Genomic DNA, 19,553 nt, shown 5'->3' with positions numbered 1-19,553 from the left:
AACACTGCCGCCGTGTGCTCCTGGGTGCTTCGTGGCTCGGTCTAAGTGGCTTATCCGTACAATGTGGCTGCCAAAATGCCTTTGTGTTGACTGATCAACCAGATGCCTTTTCACTAAATGCCATGTTCCATGGGGATTACATACAAGCGGCATATTAAAAGGATGATGGGGCGCCGTGTTATTGCATTATGAACGAACGGGAACAAACAGATCTAGTCACTTTTGCCTATTAATTGTGTGTTTATGTTTAGACTTACTGGAAAACTCCTGTTCCCGTACAGTGTGTCTCATTCAGCGGGCTTGTGATTTGGGCTTATTGAACGGCCAGTCTCTGCTATGGCTAAGTCTGACAGCCTTTGACAATGGCGGCATTCACTTTGGCCCAGGCTGCGGGCCCCAAGGGGATGAGACACGGTAAACAAGCCTCGGTTGGCCAACTCTCTCGGGGTTACACAACAACCCCAGTGACTGTCTTTTTTTTTTCCTCCCCTGCCCAAAATGGGGTGAGGATAGTGGATGAACTGCCAAGCAATGAGTCTGCCATGCGTGTGTGTTTATGTCCGGATTCTCGAGTGCGACTGACCTCCAGGAGGTTGTGCAAGTGGTACTGGGCTGCCGGGGGTGCCATGGCTGTCATTTCACCCGAGCCCATCTGCTCCACCAGCATCTGGACTTTGTTCAGTTCCAGGATTCCTTTGGTCCTCGCCAGGTTCTGGAGATGCTGTCGAAAGGCAACCAGACCTGTGCGAATATTGAGAATGTTGAACGTCAGATTTTATAATTGCCCCCCCCCCCTTTTCTGACACATCTCCTTCCACACGCGTCACTGAACCGTAGTGGGTGTGTTGGTGTGTGTGCGCACATATGACACTGCGTGAGACTGATAAGAGCCATCCAGTGGTGACGAGCAACGGCCGTGTACGATATGTCCTGACTCACTGTGCTGGTGGGAGTTATTTCTAACCCGAGTCAGCAGTCTGACGCAAAAGAATCCGCCGCATCGACTCTCTCTCCCCAAAGAGGATTTAAAATGAAAACGAGCGAGTGAGCGAGCGAGCGAGAGAAACAAGTCACACAAACAGCAAATGGGAGCGCACACATTGCAGGCTGTCAATGAGGAGCTGGAGAAACAAATGTTTTCAAGCTGTAATTATCCTTTCGGCTCGGCAGAAGTGCATGCGAGTTTTATAACGTGTGGGCCAAGATCAGGGAGGCAGTATATGGAATGGCAAAGAGAGTGTTCAGAAATCCCTTCTTGATTACCCCCCACCAAGATTTTCATTGCTGTTTTTATGGCAGGATCGGGCATGGGGTGATGTAATTAAACATTGATACCGATCTAGACAGGGCAAGTGCAGTAGCTGAATATCTCTCAAGCTGTATGATTTTGTGCCGATCCATATTTGGTCTTGAAAGGTCTACCCCTCGACCGAATGCCATCACAATCTGGTAACAAGCCGTCTACAGTGATGTCTAAAGGAAAAGCAAGACAAGCGGGGCGAAAGGGGTGGCGGGAGAAATGGTAAGATGGCGACATGTGTGGGCTGAAACTTTCTAAAATCAGTCGGTGATTCATGAATCAGAGTCATCGGAGGGCCCGAGTAGATGAGGTGATAAGGAGGGAGGGCAAGAAAGAGGGCGTGAACGACAGTGTGAAAATGAGGCACTTTGTAATCTGGAATCTATATGCACATGAGTGAATGTGCAGGTAAGGGTGTGAAAGAGCAGCTGCAGCCGGCGTGTTATGATTGTGTGCTCTGTTGCATGTCAACCCCCCCCCACAGCGCGCCACCTCATGACAGCATCCAAAGAGACATGATCTGACACTTATTCATTCTCGCAGTCACGCTCGTCTCCTTCCGCGCCGGTGACTTTGCCGGTCATACAGGATTTGTCAGTGCGAGCTGGCTCAATCTATCTGAACTTGAATTGCACGCATGTTGAATCGCACTGATAAGCGTGAGTGGGCTCCTGACCTTGTGTGAGTGAGGTGTCAGAAGCGCGCCGTCCTTCTCTGAAGCTGATGGGCGAACGGTTGTGGGTGTCCCTGTGCTGCGAGGTCAAGGCAGCCATCGCCGGGTTGGCCGGCCGAGTGCTCAGAAAGGACGAGGGGGGCACGTGGGGGGCCGTGCTGTTGGCCAGCACCACTTCGTTGAGCGACGGGGGGTCCTCGAGCAGGCTGAGGTCGCTGTGCATGGAGCCCATGTCGTAGCCCATGTCAGAGTCCACGCTGCCCGTGGAGGGGTTGTGGCCCAGGGTGAACAGTTTACCTGGTGGAAAAGGATTTTAAGTGGAAGACTCGGGGGGGGGGGGGGGGGGGGAGACGCACATAAGACCTGAAGGCATCATACCCTGGTTTGACGTTCCCGGCTGGTTGGTGACCTCAGAGAGGGTGTGTCGCCTCTGGCCGAAACGAGCGGCCAGATAGGCCAAAGACATGTGGGGCGCGTCCTCCTCCGCGTCGGGCTCTTCGGTCTCGATGCCCTCATCAATCGACATCTCCATCATGTTGCTAGGAGACGAGGTGGAGGACTTGCGGAGTACAGTGATGGGAGGCAGGGGGTCCAGCATGCAGCCGTTTACCTTTAAAGAGATGTAGGAGATACGTTTATTTTCATCCTCATTGCCCACTTTGAGTCAGCAACTGGATTTTCACTGCCACATCCACTCAAAAGCATGCAAATGACTTGTTGCAATAACAGCCTGCTGTCGGTATGGAGACAGCAACTTTGCCCAAGTTCTCCATCTGCTTTCACTAGTGCACTGGATCGGAATGCAGTTACTCAACAGCCACACGCACGCGCGCGCACACACAAAAACACAACGAGAAACCGTCACTGAGACACAAACGACGAGAAAAAGTAGAGTAACAATTAAAAGTAAAGGAAAGGAAATACCAAAAACGCATTTGAGTTAACGGCTTGGAAAAACCTAAGTATTCACTTTGGCGGTTGAGCGCTGCGGCTTCCCGTCCATGCGTGTTCGCTCGGCAACACATTTAGTCAGTCACATCATCGCAGGACTGCTTACATAACCGAGCTCCATTCACGCAGACACACACATGCACGCACGCCTGTTTCCCTGCACTGCTCTGCTTAGCGCACACACACACACACATCACATTTGGTTGGAGCCACTGGTTGAGGGGGTTCTGCAAAGTACATTTTGGGGACTGCTAAATGAAAACTACATGTGTGTGTGGTGGTGGGACTCTAATAAGAAGCCAACTCACGACAGGCCAGCAGGAAGAAGGTCACTAGTTGGCACAGATAAACAGGAAGAAAAAAAAAAGTGTGTTTTGAGTCTATGTGAGTCTTACGCATATGGAGGACAGGTCGCTGTCCTGTCTGATACGCACACTAGCTTGGAGCTTACATAAGACGACGAGTCATCTGAACTCTGGCAGGTTGACGAAGCAAGCAAATGCCGGAGCCCTCAAAGGAGCATGACGTGCACGCACACACACACACACACACACACACACACACACACACACACACACACACACTTGTGACTCACAACGAGTGAGCTTATCAAAACCAATCACTGTCAGAGCGCATCAGGATAATGTTTCTGGACATTCTTTGGCAGCACGATAATGACTGTAATAACTGCATTTTCCAGAACCAAAGCCGATTGGCCGTCACATGAGGTTAGAGAACATGCACGCGAACATGGGGGTTCCAAAGACACGTGTGTCTCAGCCAACTGAGTTTGCTGCTGTTCACTGAACCTACTTTGGGCGTGTTGACGTCCTCAGCCATGAAGTTCTGCTCCAGGGCGCACGTGGGCTGGGTGAAGGTAAAGGCGTCGGAGGCGGCTTGGGAAACGGCGGGAGATCGCAGCAGACGGACCCCCTGCGGGAGTAAGCCCACCTGGGCTGAACCGCTCGTCGACTGCGGGGAGAAGGGTAAGACTGAGTCTTTCTCCAAATCGCAGCTGTTGACTCTCCGAGCACGGCCATGCGACAAACGGGGATGCTGCCGTTTTCGAACGGTACGAGCAATTAAACGGGGGTGTGTGAGAGGAAGGAGACGAGAAAACAATGCATAAGCGAGCGATGAAGATGAAGGCTGAGAGGAAGAACAGTTGGAGAAAAGAAATGATTGTGGTCAGTGGATGCAGGTGTGAATAAGAGGACTTTGATCATGGCGGCGAGCGAGGACGCGGGCTATGGATTATTCACGAGCTACCTTGGCGACCGTCTGCTCGGCGATGGTGCTGGGCCGCCGCTGACGTGCATCCAGCCTCTGCTCCACGGGGAAGCTGCAGCGGTGGGCCTTGAGCCGCTCTACCAGCAGGTAGTAGATGGCAGCAAAGTGGTTGTAGCTTTTGTTCTGCAGAGACTGGAGCACAGACAGCACATGTTCGATGACATCACTTGATCAAGATTTTTTTCTTTTTTCACAAATGGTCAGGTTCATCCTGAAATGTCACCTGACACTGAATATGTCATATTATTGGATTGACTTCACCTGCATTTAATGTTGTGATTTGCTAACAAAAAAAACCCAGAGAACCTAGTTTGATATAAGAAGCGACCAAAACTTATTATTAGAGTATTAGTTCTCCATCTCTCCCAAACGTCTGCTCCTCTAGCAACATTTCAGTTAACCCTCATGTTGGCCCAGTAATAACCTCCGTTATGCCTTTTTTTTTCCAGTTGCACACAAGCCAGAAGCAAAATTCCTTCATTACCGAATTCCGAGTCCTATTTTGCAATGCCGTGTGGTGTGTACTGTGATTATGTGGTTTTCGGAAATCAAAGACCTCTCATATGTTTCTATCTTGTGACAGAGCTACTCAAAGATATTACGTAATTTCTATTTACTTGTGTATATTAACTGCATCCTAAACGATTCGTGATGAATAATGTCCAACATTCTAATCTGCCTCATTACCTCGACAGTCTTGTGCTGGTCGATGCCAAGGCTGTGCATCAAGCGCACGACCTGCTCGCTGTACTCGCCCACGCCCGTCTGGCCCTCGGCGGAGACGGGCTGCTGGTACAGAACGGGCCGCTGCACCGGAACATCCAGCGCCATCCACTTGTGCTCTTTGATCTGCGCTACGGACAGACGCTTTGACGGATCCAGGACTAACATCCTGCGGATCAGATGCTCGCAGTCTAAGGGGAATAGGAGAAAAAATAAAATGGCAATGAACAAATTAGCGCTGATTCTCGTTAAAATGTCATTTTCTTCCTCTGTGAGACCGCAGTGTCTACAGTCCTTTCAAGTTCCCTCCCGCCCAAATAAAATCTCCTGACCTCTCGTTAATGGCTGGATGAGATTGACGTCAGTCACAGCTGGGTTCTTAACAGGATTAAGGTCTCCTGCCTGCTCCCGCAACGCCTCAACTGCATTCCGAGCTGCCGCACGGCACTCTGAGCCATTCGCACCGACTGCTGCGAGGCTCTTGAAATATGCTTTGGCAGGGTGTAATACACCTGGGATCGTTCGCAAGCCAATCAATTGGAGTCGATTATTCCCTTTCTGACAATCATCAGGACGCTGCGATTGCCGTAATAGCTCTAAAGATAATCTTTTCGTTTGAAGAATCCTTCCAAGGTGTGGCGGAGAAGGTTGGCAAAGTGTGTTTGACTCCAATGGGATTGCTTCAAAGTGGAAAAAGTTTGGAGTTCTTTTAAGGCACTAATCCTGGAACTTGTCTGACGCACCTTGTAAGATGCACAATCCATATTTTCAGCCTTCCAGAAAGTTGAATAAAATGTTCACCCTTGTTACGTGCAGATCCGAGAAGAAGTTCATCTCAACACATTCTTAGCAGCAATCGTCGTCGGATTTTCGGCAAGTTAAAGGAGGTTTGTCCTTGTTGCTACAGCTGTGTTTATAGCAACACCCGAAGACGAATATGTTCGCTCAAAGGTCTAACTTGCCCCGAGAAGATTGTGGACTACGTCAGGGGCAACACGGATGGAAGCTGGCTGACTGACTGACACGCCGTTCCTGGCCAGGACATTACACCACCACCACCACCATGACTCAAGCACAGAAGCATCCCAGTTAACACTCACAGCCTCCGAGTGGTGTAGAATTGCATGAAGCCAAGAGGAACGGCACTCCACTCCGATCAAGAAGCGGGTACTTCATTAGCGACGCTTTATTAGTGGCCATTAGGCATGTGGAGAGGGACTTATATGAAGCGATACATTGTCATAATTGTTGTTGCCAAAATTAAATGATGGAGTGAGTTGAGTAAGTGAGTACATTTAGATTTTGATGTCCCTAATTGTCAACTACGGGCTTGTGAAGCCCTTTGTGACTCTTGTTATTAAGAGCAATACCAATAAACTTGACTTGATGCAAATATAATTCAAAATGTCATTGAATAAAATATTTTAACCGCAAATCTTTGGATTTATGGCTAATAAGTAAAACAACAATGCTAATCTATTAGCCACTGAATTAAGGGCAATAAAAAATAACTACTATCTCGTGAATATTCACCCACCGGCAATTATACTCGGGTTTCCTTCATTCAAAGAATATTATATAAGATCGGTTAGGGTTTAAGAAGTTACCCTTGTTAAGCAGTTATGAACCAGAAAAAGTGATTTGAATCGTAGGATTGTGAAGCTTTTAGCTCAAAGGGTATAAAATAAATACATGACCTTTTCATTAGAAGTGAACAGATGAATTGTTCCTTTAAAATTGATTTCTTAGGGCAAAATGCTATAAATTACTCTTCATAACCCCCTGCAGTAATGGCTTCAAATATGGACATAACATGCTCATGAAGAAAAAATGATTTGCTAATTATTTATATTATTACAACCAATGACCTAAGTTTTAATGATACTCTGCTTTGCCGTCTCTGATGCATTTCAGCCACAACTGTCTGACGTGCACAAATAGAAACGCGGTGTTGGGTTGACGGTTTCCCTGGATAACATGACTCACGCGTCCTCTGCGGTGTGCCAACATCCAGCTGTGGAATAGCGAGAATGGTGGCAGACCATGTTTGCAGTGGGCCAAAATCTCTCCACCGAGATGTGAAACACTCATTGCCAGTTACAATATTGCAAAGGCTTGATTTCGCTTGTTGCTGCTTTGGGTGGGCCACGGAGTTCTTAGATTTAAGGGACAAACACTTTGTCACTCCACCGTATTTACTGCCTGGTGAGATGAGCAACACGACAGAGCAGGCAAGTGGTTTATGGATGGAGCAGAGGAACATACTGTTCTTATTTCTCATGAACAGCCAGTTTCCCTGCCACTCTCTAAACATCACCAGCCCTTTTTCATGTTGTTTCAAGGTCCAATCACAAACATAAAAAAAATGGCACGGTTGCCCATCAACTGCATAATCTCTTGCTAACTAGCTAGCATGGCCAATGACAGCATCAAGGGAGGGTTTCCTACCTTCAGTCATGAAGTAGGGGATGCGGAACCTTCCTTCCAAGACTCGCTGTCGGAGCACAGGTAAAGTGGGTCCGTCGAAGGGCAGGGCGCCACAGACTAACACGTATAGAACCACACCCATACTCTGGGACAATCCAAAGAAAAAAAAAATTGAAATAAAAAATCAGATGGGACAGCACCAGTGAATATTGTCAACAACTTACCCAGATGTCCAGTTGGGGACCCTCGTACTGTTGGCCCTCGAAGATCTCAGGGGCTGCGTAGGGGGGGCTGCCACACCACGTGGCCAGAGGCTCGCCAGGCTCGAAGAAGTTCCCAAATCCAAAGTCTGCCAAAGACACAAAGGTGGGATCATTTTCAAAGTGTTGCCAGAAGATAAAAATCCTGACTTTGATACGTTTACAAAGCAGTCAACTCATGGATGGGCAAAACATGGACTTGGATTGTAATAGTTCATAATAATATTGTGCAGTTGAGAATGATTACATGAAATGATCATTTATTATTTCAATTCTATTATCCAGTGGTATCATCTATACGAGTAGAATTGACAATAAATGAGCATCTTCAAACTGTCAGTTGATGTCACAAGGCTTTATTAGTTATGACATCTCAGATAAAAGTGGATCCAAGTTGGAAAATCTAAGTCCTAACAAAATTGGAAGAGCTTTCATGAAGAAGCTCAGAGACGCCACAGGTATGTAAAAACTATTTATTGTATATTTTTGTTTTGTGGATTGAAACTGTGCTTGCTTGATGGAAATACTAATTGTTTTATGCTGGCCAATTAGCAGTTTAGTCTAATTAATGCCATAGAACATTTATGTCTTTGATGAGAGATGGTCAACCAAATCGAAACCGCCCGTTAATCGTCAAAGTCTGGAGGCGTTTTTATCTCAAAACCAAGTTCTTGAGTTGTTTTTCTAGATAGGTGCAACTTAATAAATTAGCATATAATGGAAAATGTCAAAATATATGTCTTTGGTTAAATTAAAAAAGGGAATCTCATATTGACAACCAAAGGCAATCAACATTTCATTATTTTATTTTTATGTTTTTTTAATGACTGCATAAAGAAAACACCAAATGGGGATAATCTTACAAAAAAAAATTTAAACGATGTCTAATACAGAAATTAGGTAAGAATGGGCCATCTGAAAATGACCTCCCTATGTATTCAATGAATACGTTTCCATTTTTCTTGACTTTTCTAGGAAATCCTAATAGAATCGAGTAAGGCGTGTAACATCTTTACAGTATCAGTGGGCTTTGCATCATGTACTTTATAAGCCAAATATTTTGTATCCTGAGCAAAAGGGGCCCCCGAATGTTCAAATCACATGAGCTCATCAAAGGCTTTGCTCCGACTGGTTGTCTGGAGAGCAAAAACGAATCTGATTTTATCTACCGAAAAGCATGACACGAGAAGTGTCTACACGTACACACACTAAATACACACACTTTGAGGCAACGTCTTAAAATCAAAGTTCAAGCTGTAGTAGCTGTAAAAACACAGAGGCATCTTAAATGAGAAATGAATAAAAAAAAAGACTGTCTATTAATATAGAATGTATGTGGCGTTTATCCACAAAGGACATTTTTATCTCATGAGCAGTGTCTTAGATTTCCAGTGGCCAAAATGGATTTTAAAAAAAAATGTGGTTGCGTATGGAAAGTTACAGGTCAGGATAATAAACTAGTATTGTTTGCTTTTTACCAATGTGATCCATGATTCCTATGGCAGCCACTGATAACAAGCGTAGACAATGGTGCTCACTTAAACCTTTGTCCCCATGCTTTTTTTTTTTCCATCATTTGACACAGTTATATAAACAGGAAAGGGGAAAATAAAGCACAACGAATAAATAACGGTGATTAGGCCGGGAGGTGATGTCCACGAGTGTAGACTCACATGTTGTGCAGCGTGAGACAAAATGAGTTCTACAATTCTGTTCGGCACCAAGAACCTTTTCTAATTATTGGGGTGACAAATGTTCTCACGTAAACATCTAGAACTCCATAAGAAGTGCCACCGATACTACAAAATGATGTTCCACAGTAATGGTGCTTGCTGTGTGATGCTGCTGTGATGTGACACAGGTAAGAGGTTTTTTTTTTTGAGTGCGTTATTGCCAGTGCAGATTTAGCTTCACAAGCTGTGACCCACTTCGTGGAGCGGAATACTGAGCAGCCCGTTTGACGTCAAAACGCTGCCGCACGCTGTGGGCAAGTTGCGCTTGTGTGTGTATGACACACACAACGACATTAGCATAATATTAGCCTTAACGATGGCGCACTAAAAATGTGTACAGCTAAAGGCTCATCAAAGTTTGTGCTGCCAGGCGATTAAGTGGTGCCGTCACGCGATGCCAAGACATCCGAGCTCAAGAAATATGTTTACAGTTTATTTGACCCTAATTATACCGTGGTGAAATGAACCAAATTGTAGTGCTTGCTCAAAATGAGGCTTTAAAAAAATACTCTATTAGTCGCGAGCTGTTGGTGGCTAAAGCTAACTAGTGCCTGCAGATATCTCCATGTGCCAAAAACAGATAGATGATTGAGTCATCTCTTTGCCCCGATGGCTTAACTCGAGCTTCTGTTGCACAAACATGTCATATGTCACCATGGTGGTGTTATGCTTGAGGCTGAACAACAACAGTGTCTTATTTACCTTTGTCAAGAAGGCTATCTTTTCATAGTTGCCCATTAGCAATGTTAGGATGACTACACAACAACCCACTCAATACAATTCAATATAATTTTGTTGAGCGATGGGCAAGAACCCATTCAAGATGGTGAAGATCCAAATAAAATGTGGTATTGTATTCCACTTCAGCAGCAATCTTAAAAGATTCACAATTTAGTGCTGCTCCAGGAAACTGGAGATCTGAGTGTCCTTTTGGTTTTGCAAATGATATTCAACCACCTCTCTACCCAGCTTCAAACAGCCCACCTTGCATGTAAAAAGGCTTTTTGAGGTGGAAACATGAAGGGCACCCCCCTGCTGCCTGTGGTGCCCCCTCCACTCAGCAGTCTACTTGAGCCTGACCTTTTTTCACTGACCGCTACCTGGATGAGCTTCAAATAGCTAACCCGAAGAGAAGAGACATGAGTGAAAATTCAATTGGCTCCAATGTTAGGAATATGTGGAATAGGAAGTATAAGAAATATTGACAACATGTTTATTGATGACATGTCGGGGGGGGGATGAAAAAGGAAATGTAAAATTTCTTTCTAGCTTCGGCGGTTTGAGTCGCGTGGGCGTTATTGATTCAATCCCAATTAGTTTGAAAAGATTCCCCCCACCCCCAATATTGACGATTCATAGTATTTCGTAATTTGCTGTCATTTTAATAAGCCATTTTTGTAGCGCTGCCAATTTTGCATTCATGTCAATTAAAACAAAGAAGTCCACATTTACACTCAGTTGATCATATCCCTCCATTTGTCAGAGTGCATTCTGGGTAAAAAGCAGACGGCGTACAATGCTGCTCATCTCCTCCCCAGAGAGTTTTGTTTTTCTTCCTTCCGCCTAATCGCTAGCCAAGTAATGTTCTGTTCATTGTTTTTCAAAGCTCATCTGTGACGTGAACAATTGGCTGCGAGTCAAAAGTGTCTCTTTAAATTGAGGTAATAACATCTCCACGCAAATGGACCAATGTGCCAGTAAAATGACAGTAATACGCTTCTGTCAAAATTAACCTTTTCGGCTTGGAACATTGCGGATAAACAAACAGCTGCTGTAATTTGATGTTCTTGGACAAATTTGCTCCTTATGTGCTGTTGAAACAATAGTAAAACACGGCACAGTTCAGTGGCACTACAAGCTCCTGAGCATAAACAGAATTAACAGCAACTTATTATCTCAGCCATCACTATTCTCTTCATTGTTCCACCCAGTGACATCCTGACTAGCTGCCTTTAAACACAGTAACTCTAAATTAGCATAAATACTACTAAAACTGTCCACATTGATTTCATCAAGCCTACATCTGGTATTGTTTCTCCTTTGTCCTTCATCTTTAATGTTTCAAATATGAAGCTGTGGTGTCCCCGAGGAGGCATTTCACACTCTTTCCACATCAGTTTTGAAAGGACAGCCTTTTCCAGAATTTGCTCCGGCAAACAGGCATCTCGCACGCAACCCCCAACCACTTCCCGACACAAAAGTGCGAATGGCCAGAGCAGGTAGTTAAGACATTTCTAAAGTGCGTCACTCCTGACGCCATTGCACGGCTATGGATCAAAACCTTTTAGATTTCACACCAACAGGGGAATACAGATGTTGACAAAATTGTTGCCCCATGCCCCCTCCCCACCACTTAATGAAAGGAAAAAACGAAAAAACACAATAACAATATTTATAATAAAAATGTAATGAACATTAACCAAAGAAAATAAGACATTGCTTTTGACTTGTCGTAATTTATTGCATCAAAATTTTTGTCTGTGTGTGCATAGTCATACCTGCAATTTTAATGTTCATGTGGCCATCCAGCAGCAGATTTTCTGCCTTCAAATCCCGGTGGACAATTTTGCGGTTGTGACAGTATTCCACCGCAGACAAGATCTGCCAGAACTTCCTCCTGGCCTCTATCTCACTTAGTCGGCCGTGCTTTGCCAGATAGTCTGCAACAAAAGTAGAGAGGAAAATGATTAAAATGATAAATGAAATCCAGTGATACAAAATCACATGGTAATTTGTTCACAGTTAACAATCTCAAACCAATTTGACACCTTCGGGAAATTTTGAAGGGGTCTGTTGGTGTGATCTTAAAACAAAATTCTTGGGTCACCTGATAAAATGAAGTTTTAAAATCAGAGACTAGTAAAAACTGTTCAAATTTTAAAAAAAATGAATGGTAATAAATGCTAGTAATTTATCTATTTTTCTAAAAGTGAAGACAATTTGTAATTTTACTATTGACACATGAAGTCGATGCATGATTTGTCTTCACGGGCCACATCAAATGATGTGGTGGGCCGTATCTGGACCCGGCGCCTTGAGTTTGACACCCATGTCTTGGATGAAAATGCACATCAAATATTTTAAGTAGAGCAAAATATTTCCCACGAGCCAGCAACGCACATCAAGTGGCAAATTATTCAAGGCCTCAAAGTCTTGTGAAATAAAAGCATCTCGAGGACGTTAAGACTCGTTTTTCTCTTGCTCCGAGGGAATGTTAAATTACCCACGGTACGGTAGAGGAATTGCTAACATCAGAGAAAAGGCTACTGATTAGATAGTAGCTGGTACATTCCAAACGGTATGGCAGTCGGTGACCAGGGCCGCGCTTCATATTTTCATGTAAAGTTGCTAATCAAAAGAAACACCGCAGAGGGGAATGTGTCGAGGAGGTCCAAGAGAGCAGATCGCTAAAGGGACGTCATGCCTCCACGGTCTTTTGAGGCTGCAAGGAAACAGAATGGCCTGACGTGCCCTGGAGAATTTCAGGCAATGGGAGGAGAACCCCCGAGGACACAGATTCAATTTGAGGTTTACTGCTTGACTTTGATATTTGCAAATCATTATCACTGTGTGTTGGATTAAGGAAAGACTCCATTTAATATAGTTAGGTTGTTTACAAGTCAAGTCAAGTCAAGTCAAGTCAAAGACTATATTTAATATAGTTAGGTTGTTTACAACACTTGAAATATTTAAAGTGAATAGCATAAATAAAGTTTTCTCAGCCGGTTCCCTTGACAGGAAAATATAAATCAGAGTGTTTTGGACAAAAGCAGACTACGTGTCCAACGTCAGGTTTAAGCACTGACCCATGTAAAGCTTTTGTTTCCAAAAGAGCGCACATACTTTGAACTCCAGTTGAACAAGCCATCTTTAATTACCGGGCCGTTAAGTAGGAAATGAGTACCCAAAGCGAGTCAAAAGTCAAGCAGGATGAATAATCCCCAGATCCAATGTTGGCCAGGCCAAAGAACTCAACAGAACAAGGGTGACTCATAGCTGTATTAGGGAACAGATCACCAGTCGCTGAGCTATGCCAAAGAGCCGGCAGAGGAATTGAGAGTTTCGTAACAGCTGCTCAGGTTTAGACGGGACAAACAGTGTGTCTACAGGGAAGATTACTGGATCGATCCTTGGCCTAGCTTCAGATCACGCCGCGGTCGGAAAGAGGAGAGAGAGAGTCTGCGGGTGTGAAGTACAAGGGGCAAAAAAAGAAAAAACACTCGGTCTTTTTCCACATCAGTAACCGATAGCCGAGCCAACCGACCACATTCGAGTCACATCTATGCCGCGTGTCAAGAGACGGCGGTGCTTATTTCCTTCTGGAGCGATTCAAATGGCTCGGAGCCAGCTGGAGCTCAGCTCGGTTTTAATATACTACAACTATGATTTGATTTTTGTTTGGTTGAGACGTGTATATTTCAATAGGTTTGAAAATAAATGGATTGAGACGACATGTGATCCAAAAAGAACATTTTCATCAATCCAGGTGGCGCTGTTCTCAAACTCTAATGTTACAATTGAAGCATCATCAACTTTAAAAGACATTAATGATTTGTCGGTAGATATAATTTTATAGTATCTGAATCCTATTCTAGCCTGGTGATTAAATTTCATTACTGTATATTTAGAGCTCTATTAATCTATAAATTTAGGTTCGTAGGCGTAACATTGAAGCATGATGTTATTCCATGTAATGTTAGTTTTATATTACAGCTAATCTTTGAAAGACTTAATTAAAGCCGAGACCCATCCAGAATTTGAAATCGTTCAGGTATTGTTTTATGTCAACAATATTTATTTTAAAGGTCAGTTCACTGCGAGGGCTCTACTGGGCGTAATTTTCAAACGATGATGGTCAAACTATTTCTTTTCTGACAGAGCAAGATCCCCGAGTGATGATAACCGATACGAGATACTTGAAGTAGCTGGGGTCCAACAATTGTTTGTCTTTCAGCTTTTGACTGGTTTGAAATCTAATCTGTGATCACTTGACAGAAGCGGCACGGAGCTGGCAGACAATTTTCTACATCACTCCCATGCAAGCACTGGTACTGGTAGTTATTTTTTTCCCCCAGCAAGAAGATTATTAACTACTCGCAATATTGTCTCGATTTCAAATAAATGAGATATGCGTGTCGTGTACACGTAGTTTGTTTATGCAACAGCACATGACATTCCACAGACAGGACGGGATGTATCGGTTTGGTTCCTTATTTATATAAGCTTTCGTCCTTGAAATCAAATTAGTCAAGTGTGTAAATGTGAGTTTCACCGATGATGTAACAATCACTCGTGTCCATGAGAAAACAGCTGCTGGTGGGATGACTTTACTCATGACTCCTTTGCGGTAGGTAGGTCAAAACATTTTCAAAGGTTCTTTCCTAGCTAACTATTATTCTTAAAATCCACGATGGTTTTGTAAATTTTCTCGAGTACAGTAACATAAAATATATGATTGAGACAAACGGGCTGATTGTTTTGCTGAAATATCAGAAGAGATGCAGATAGACTAGAAACACATTTTGTGCAGTCATTTTTTTTTTTTATTACGAGTGACCCCATGATATGCCAGAGGGCTCATGAGCAAATGCAAATTGACAGTTTATGCAAATAGGGCGGTGTATCAGAAATAGGAATTCTTTGAAGGCAACAATGTTTCCTTCCTTTTCCATCAGGCAGACTGAGATCTGTGTGAGTGAGCGAGCGAGCTGCCAGCTTCGACGCTCCCCTCATCACGCCAGTAGTGCTTTCTTAAATATGCATGCCCTACATTTCCCCACCACCTTCCAAATTCAAATGGATGTCGCCACACGTTTCTCCATTCTATTCTTCTTCCTATTCTATTGAGCCTCCACTCACTGGACTGCTGCTGTATTTGCATTTGACCCAATTTCCAAGTTTGATCCGTTTTGAAATCTCTTGAAGCGCAGCATAAGCAGCTCAATTCAAAATTGCCTTATTGTGGGGGGGGGGAATGTTTTGAAATACAAACAACTAGGTGGACCTTTAAGGTCCCACTGCTGGTGATTGTACAAACCAATGTAATAAAACACTTTCGATATCTGGCTGTCTGAGTCAAAGCGCCGACTGCTGCAACTGATGACGCCATATACGCTGGCTCTTGCGTAACAATATTCCATTGTGCAATCAGGGCAAGGGGGTCAGAGGAATCGGGACACAATGGTTTTCTAAATCCCGGCGATGATCCGAGAGGAAACATACAGACTGTGCAATGTGAAATATCCATCCGTCATTGGTTATCTAAGAGAGACGCGGGCAAACGAGGTGAGAATGAGACGCGGCGGCAGCTGTACATGCCATCCCTTCTCTTTTGGCCAAAGCAGCAGTGAAGCCGTCTATTTTTGATTTTTTTTTTTTTTTTTCCTTTTCAGTTTTTCTTACTGTCTGCTTCCTAGCGCTCTGTGGGTCACATGAGCCGGACTGGCAGTTGCTGAGTCAACATCACAAGTGGAACACTGGCCTCAAAGACACGCAAAGACTGTTTGTTACGTAGACTGTTGAGTAATGCTCTCCAATCAACTGTGTCTGGAATTAGGCTTCTTACATTCTCAGACAGTCTCATGGGTCAGATTGATAAGCGGATCGTGATCTGATTGCATGTCGTTCATATCGGATCAATCTTTCTGTGCCATTCCATTATACACGTCATAACTGTTGTTCATATTACAACTGAGCCGATGAATTAAATTTATGGGTCATAATTTCACGTGACAATCGCTGTACGAACAAAAAATAATAGTTGCAAATTTGCGGGTCTCAGTAAATAAGTCTTTCACAAATTGTGATCCGAAGTAATCACATTTGGAAAACAGCTCTTTAAATATTTGATTGACTAGCCTGAGGTGTCATTAGACAATTGAAATGATTCCAGAAATATTTGTCTTTCAAAGAACTCGCTGCTGCAGTTGATGCAATCCTTGCAGCAACAACCCTCCCGGAGAAAAAAAAAAACCCTACTTGATTTCTGGTCCCCAAGTATGTCCCGTTGGCTGGGTTTAGAGATATCACGCGGCACACACTTGTCTGGTCTCAACAGACAAAGATTAAGATCTGGTTATGTTCCTTCTGAGTGGCTTTATTTGTGCTAGGCATTGGCATAAACACGGTGCATCATCCAAGACTATATGTACGAAAATGCTTACGCAACGACTCCCGCGACATGTGATAGCACTTAAGGGGAAAAAAGTAACTCTGTTCCTCAACAATCAGACGTGTGCCTTCGATGCGACCTTCTGCTGTTACATATTGCAAAGGGCTATATATATAACATCGAACTATTCAGACTTGATTCAGAAAAAAATGACTAAATGTGTGGGTGTGTTTCGTTCAGTCGTCTCGACCGACAATCATTCATGGAGTTTACTTCACACTTGTCGGTTGTATTGTTGTCTGTGGGTGTGCAAGTGTTGAGTTTGAAAAGGGTATTTTTTTGCGTGTGTAAGGGTCAAGGGGGTGCCAGATATTTCTATTCCTGGTACCTTTATAGGCCTCATCTATGCGCCTGTGAAGAGTCCATTGTTAGTCGTCAGGCGGCGAGTAGCGAAGACCTTTAGGCTACAAATGGTGATTAATCTTTTCCACATGCTAATTTGCTCCTGATGTGTTTTCAAAATTGTGCTTTTGAGAAATTTGGTCAAAACAATGACAAAATTTGTGAGGTTTTCAGAAAAGTTCCGAGAATTATGTCCATGTGTGTATCAGTTTATGGCCTCATCTAGATGTTTGCCTATCCTGTCTCTCATACGTCAATTTTAATGTTACTCGTGTAGTGCAAATAGAGCTAATAGCTCAGCAGGTAAATAGTGTGTTTCTACAGTGTGCAGATGCAAAACGACGATACCTTTAGCACTCATCGTGTAATCTACTGCTGTGAAACCTTTTATTTAATCAGCTTTAATGACATGCAGAAGTATGCAGAAACTAAATCAACATCAGTTGATTCTACCCTCGAGCAATAAATCCAACGTTTCTCCTTTTGAAGTGACGTTCACTCACATGTGCAGCATGTGACATACACTTGATCAGGACATTGATCTCAGATTTCTATCACAGGATGATTGCTACTGAGATCCATAAACCACGTGACGGTTGCAACCAATCTCAAACTTGTTTGTTTAAAGCGACGCATCGGGGAAGGTATGTGGTGAAACAGAGCTGGGAGGGACACAAAAGGTTGTGCGTGCTGACAATGCATTTTGAAAAGATCACTCACCGAAGATCTCGCCATTCTTGGCATACTCCGTGACCAGGTAAAGCATGTTCTTTGTCTCCATCACCTAAGGAGGGCAGAGGGCAGTATTGAATGGAAATACACACAAAGACATCACACCCACATTTTTTTTTTTTTTTTGACCGCTGAAATAACCCAATCAACACTTTCACAAGGAGTGTGGATACGACAATAGTGCACAGAGAGTGGAGGTGGACGGGTAGATATCTGAATGGGACTCGAAAACCCATGGCTGTGCTTGCTCAATGCGGCGGTGTGTGGGAGGCGGAGACCCAATTTAGAAGCAGAAACATTCAGGAGATCAAACAGAATTAAATGCGGAGAGCGGAGGGTGAATCAGACACACCGAGCCAGACGTTCACACTCGGGATCCCACTCTTTTTGTTGATGATCAATTTTCCATCTGCTCCGCTGACAAAAATCATTGAGTGAAGAAATGTTTTCTTGGAAAAGGTGCAGCATTGTTTCATAACACATTTCAGTTTGGGCTCTGCTCTGGTGGTAAGGAAGCTGGAGTTATGCATCAAGCAAATGAACCAAAAAAAAAAAGATTTTTGGCCCTCATTCTAGAATTTAATGTCTTCTTGTATCAGAGACTAATATTTAACTTTTTATTTAATTCAATGAATGTCATTGTGATTGATTTCGTTGATACTGGAGGTACTATTTATTTTTTATTTTATTTATTCATATCAGGCAGCTCACTGCAGTATGCAAACCGCACCTGCATAGCATTAAAAAAAAAAAGTAATCCTAAAAGTGGTGACAGTGCGCCTCCCTAACAAGCCATTGCGGTAGCTTTCGGGTATTAGCTGTCCCTGCCGTAAACAGACTCCTTGTTGTGACGACATGCTATGCAGGGAAATGACTCTCGCCCATTATGTGTCATGTCATAACATAAGATGCGGTACAAGCGGAGGGTTCATACTTGAAATTCCAGACAGGGCAAAGCGATGCGCCGTTGCTTTGTGACAAGCATGTAACCAGGCCCTTCTCCAATTATGATCTATGAACCAAGCCTTATGGTTGGCATGCTGAGCACACGTACCAACGATCATGATTTGCGATCGCTCTTGTTCAGTGCTAAGTCAAGATAATGGCGAGGCATGTTAGCCATCGAAAGAACCCCAAAAAATATATACACCGCAATGTTGACTGCAACTATTTTTAAAGCATTCTAATGTGGTTATGTTTATTTAATTTTCAGGCTGATGCCTTGTACAGACAACACAAGCGCTCACCTCCATATTTATTCCCATTTTCACGAATGGATGATGGACTGGACGGTTGTCACAATCCTATTTTCCATTAAAGTGTATAGCAAACATAAAAACAATTGAATTGTCCCCAATGACACAATGTCACAAATGACAAACGAGAGTAGGGACCATTGTGCCTGTGCCTGCGTGTTTCCCTTTACTGGCTCGGGCGTCCCACTGGGCCACAAGGCCAACGCCGGTTTGAGACGGGAGAAGAAATCACTAATTGACCCGAACTGATTGGTTGGCTATGCCTTTGGAAAGAATGACACCCACCAAAATAACATGGCAGAATACTGGAACATGGCCACGTGGTTGTTGTGTAAGGATAATGAACATTTGCCCACTTTGTCCAAACAAACTAGGACCCAACAAGCTTATGTAATTTCACAGATACTGCTAGCGTGTTGATGTTATTGTGTCAGATAGTTTGTTTCCAAGGTACTTAGTTAACCAAATTCAACAGTTATGCATGTTCAATTTGGGATTTTGGTTCCAAGCTGCTGCCTTTTTTTAACACCATCATTAAATTTGTCATTAGCCTAAAAGTATTTGGATAATCTGTGACTAATCTTTGTGTATTACCCTTATTGACAACTCCTGGAGACTTATCAGAAAACTGATTGTGCAGTATGTAGTCTGCTTTGCATTGTAGCGCTCTGGAATTCCTGGCTCATTACATACCC

At 43.7% G+C, this 19,553-nt stretch overlaps 1 protein-coding gene across 2 annotated transcripts in view; it reads right to left on the bottom strand.

Annotated features, from left to right (window-relative positions):
* The window catches only part of sik2b (salt-inducible kinase 2b), a 28,587-nt gene that overhangs the window by 4,482 nt on the left and 4,552 nt on the right, over positions 1-19,553 (bottom strand). The window contains exons 3-12 of one of the 2 annotated variants that reach the window (XM_088381701.1): positions 17,591-17,654; positions 11,856-12,017; positions 7,589-7,713; positions 7,386-7,509; positions 4,902-5,128; positions 4,191-4,346; positions 3,738-3,896; positions 2,352-2,583; positions 1,977-2,270; positions 584-741 (exon numbers count right to left, since the gene is read on the bottom strand). In XM_088381701.1, coding sequence (XP_088237827.1) covers positions 584-741; positions 1,977-2,270; positions 2,352-2,583; positions 3,738-3,896; positions 4,191-4,346; positions 4,902-5,128; positions 7,386-7,509; positions 7,589-7,713; positions 11,856-12,017; positions 17,591-17,654 — 1,701 coding nt within the window. The remainder of the gene's footprint in view (positions 1-583; positions 742-1,976; positions 2,271-2,351; positions 2,584-3,737; positions 3,897-4,190; positions 4,347-4,901; positions 5,129-7,385; positions 7,510-7,588; positions 7,714-11,855; positions 12,018-17,590; positions 17,655-19,553) is intronic. The other variant, XM_088381702.1, reaches the window with a different exon arrangement.

This window comes from Syngnathus floridae, chromosome 7, assembly GCF_059516105.1.
Source record: "Syngnathus floridae isolate MCC-2025c chromosome 7, RoL_Sflo_1.0, whole genome shotgun sequence".
Taxonomy (NCBI): Eukaryota; Metazoa; Chordata; class Actinopteri; order Syngnathiformes; family Syngnathidae; genus Syngnathus; species Syngnathus floridae.
The sequence above is the reverse complement of the archived record's forward strand: the minus strand, read 5'-3'. Positions and strand labels throughout refer to the sequence as shown.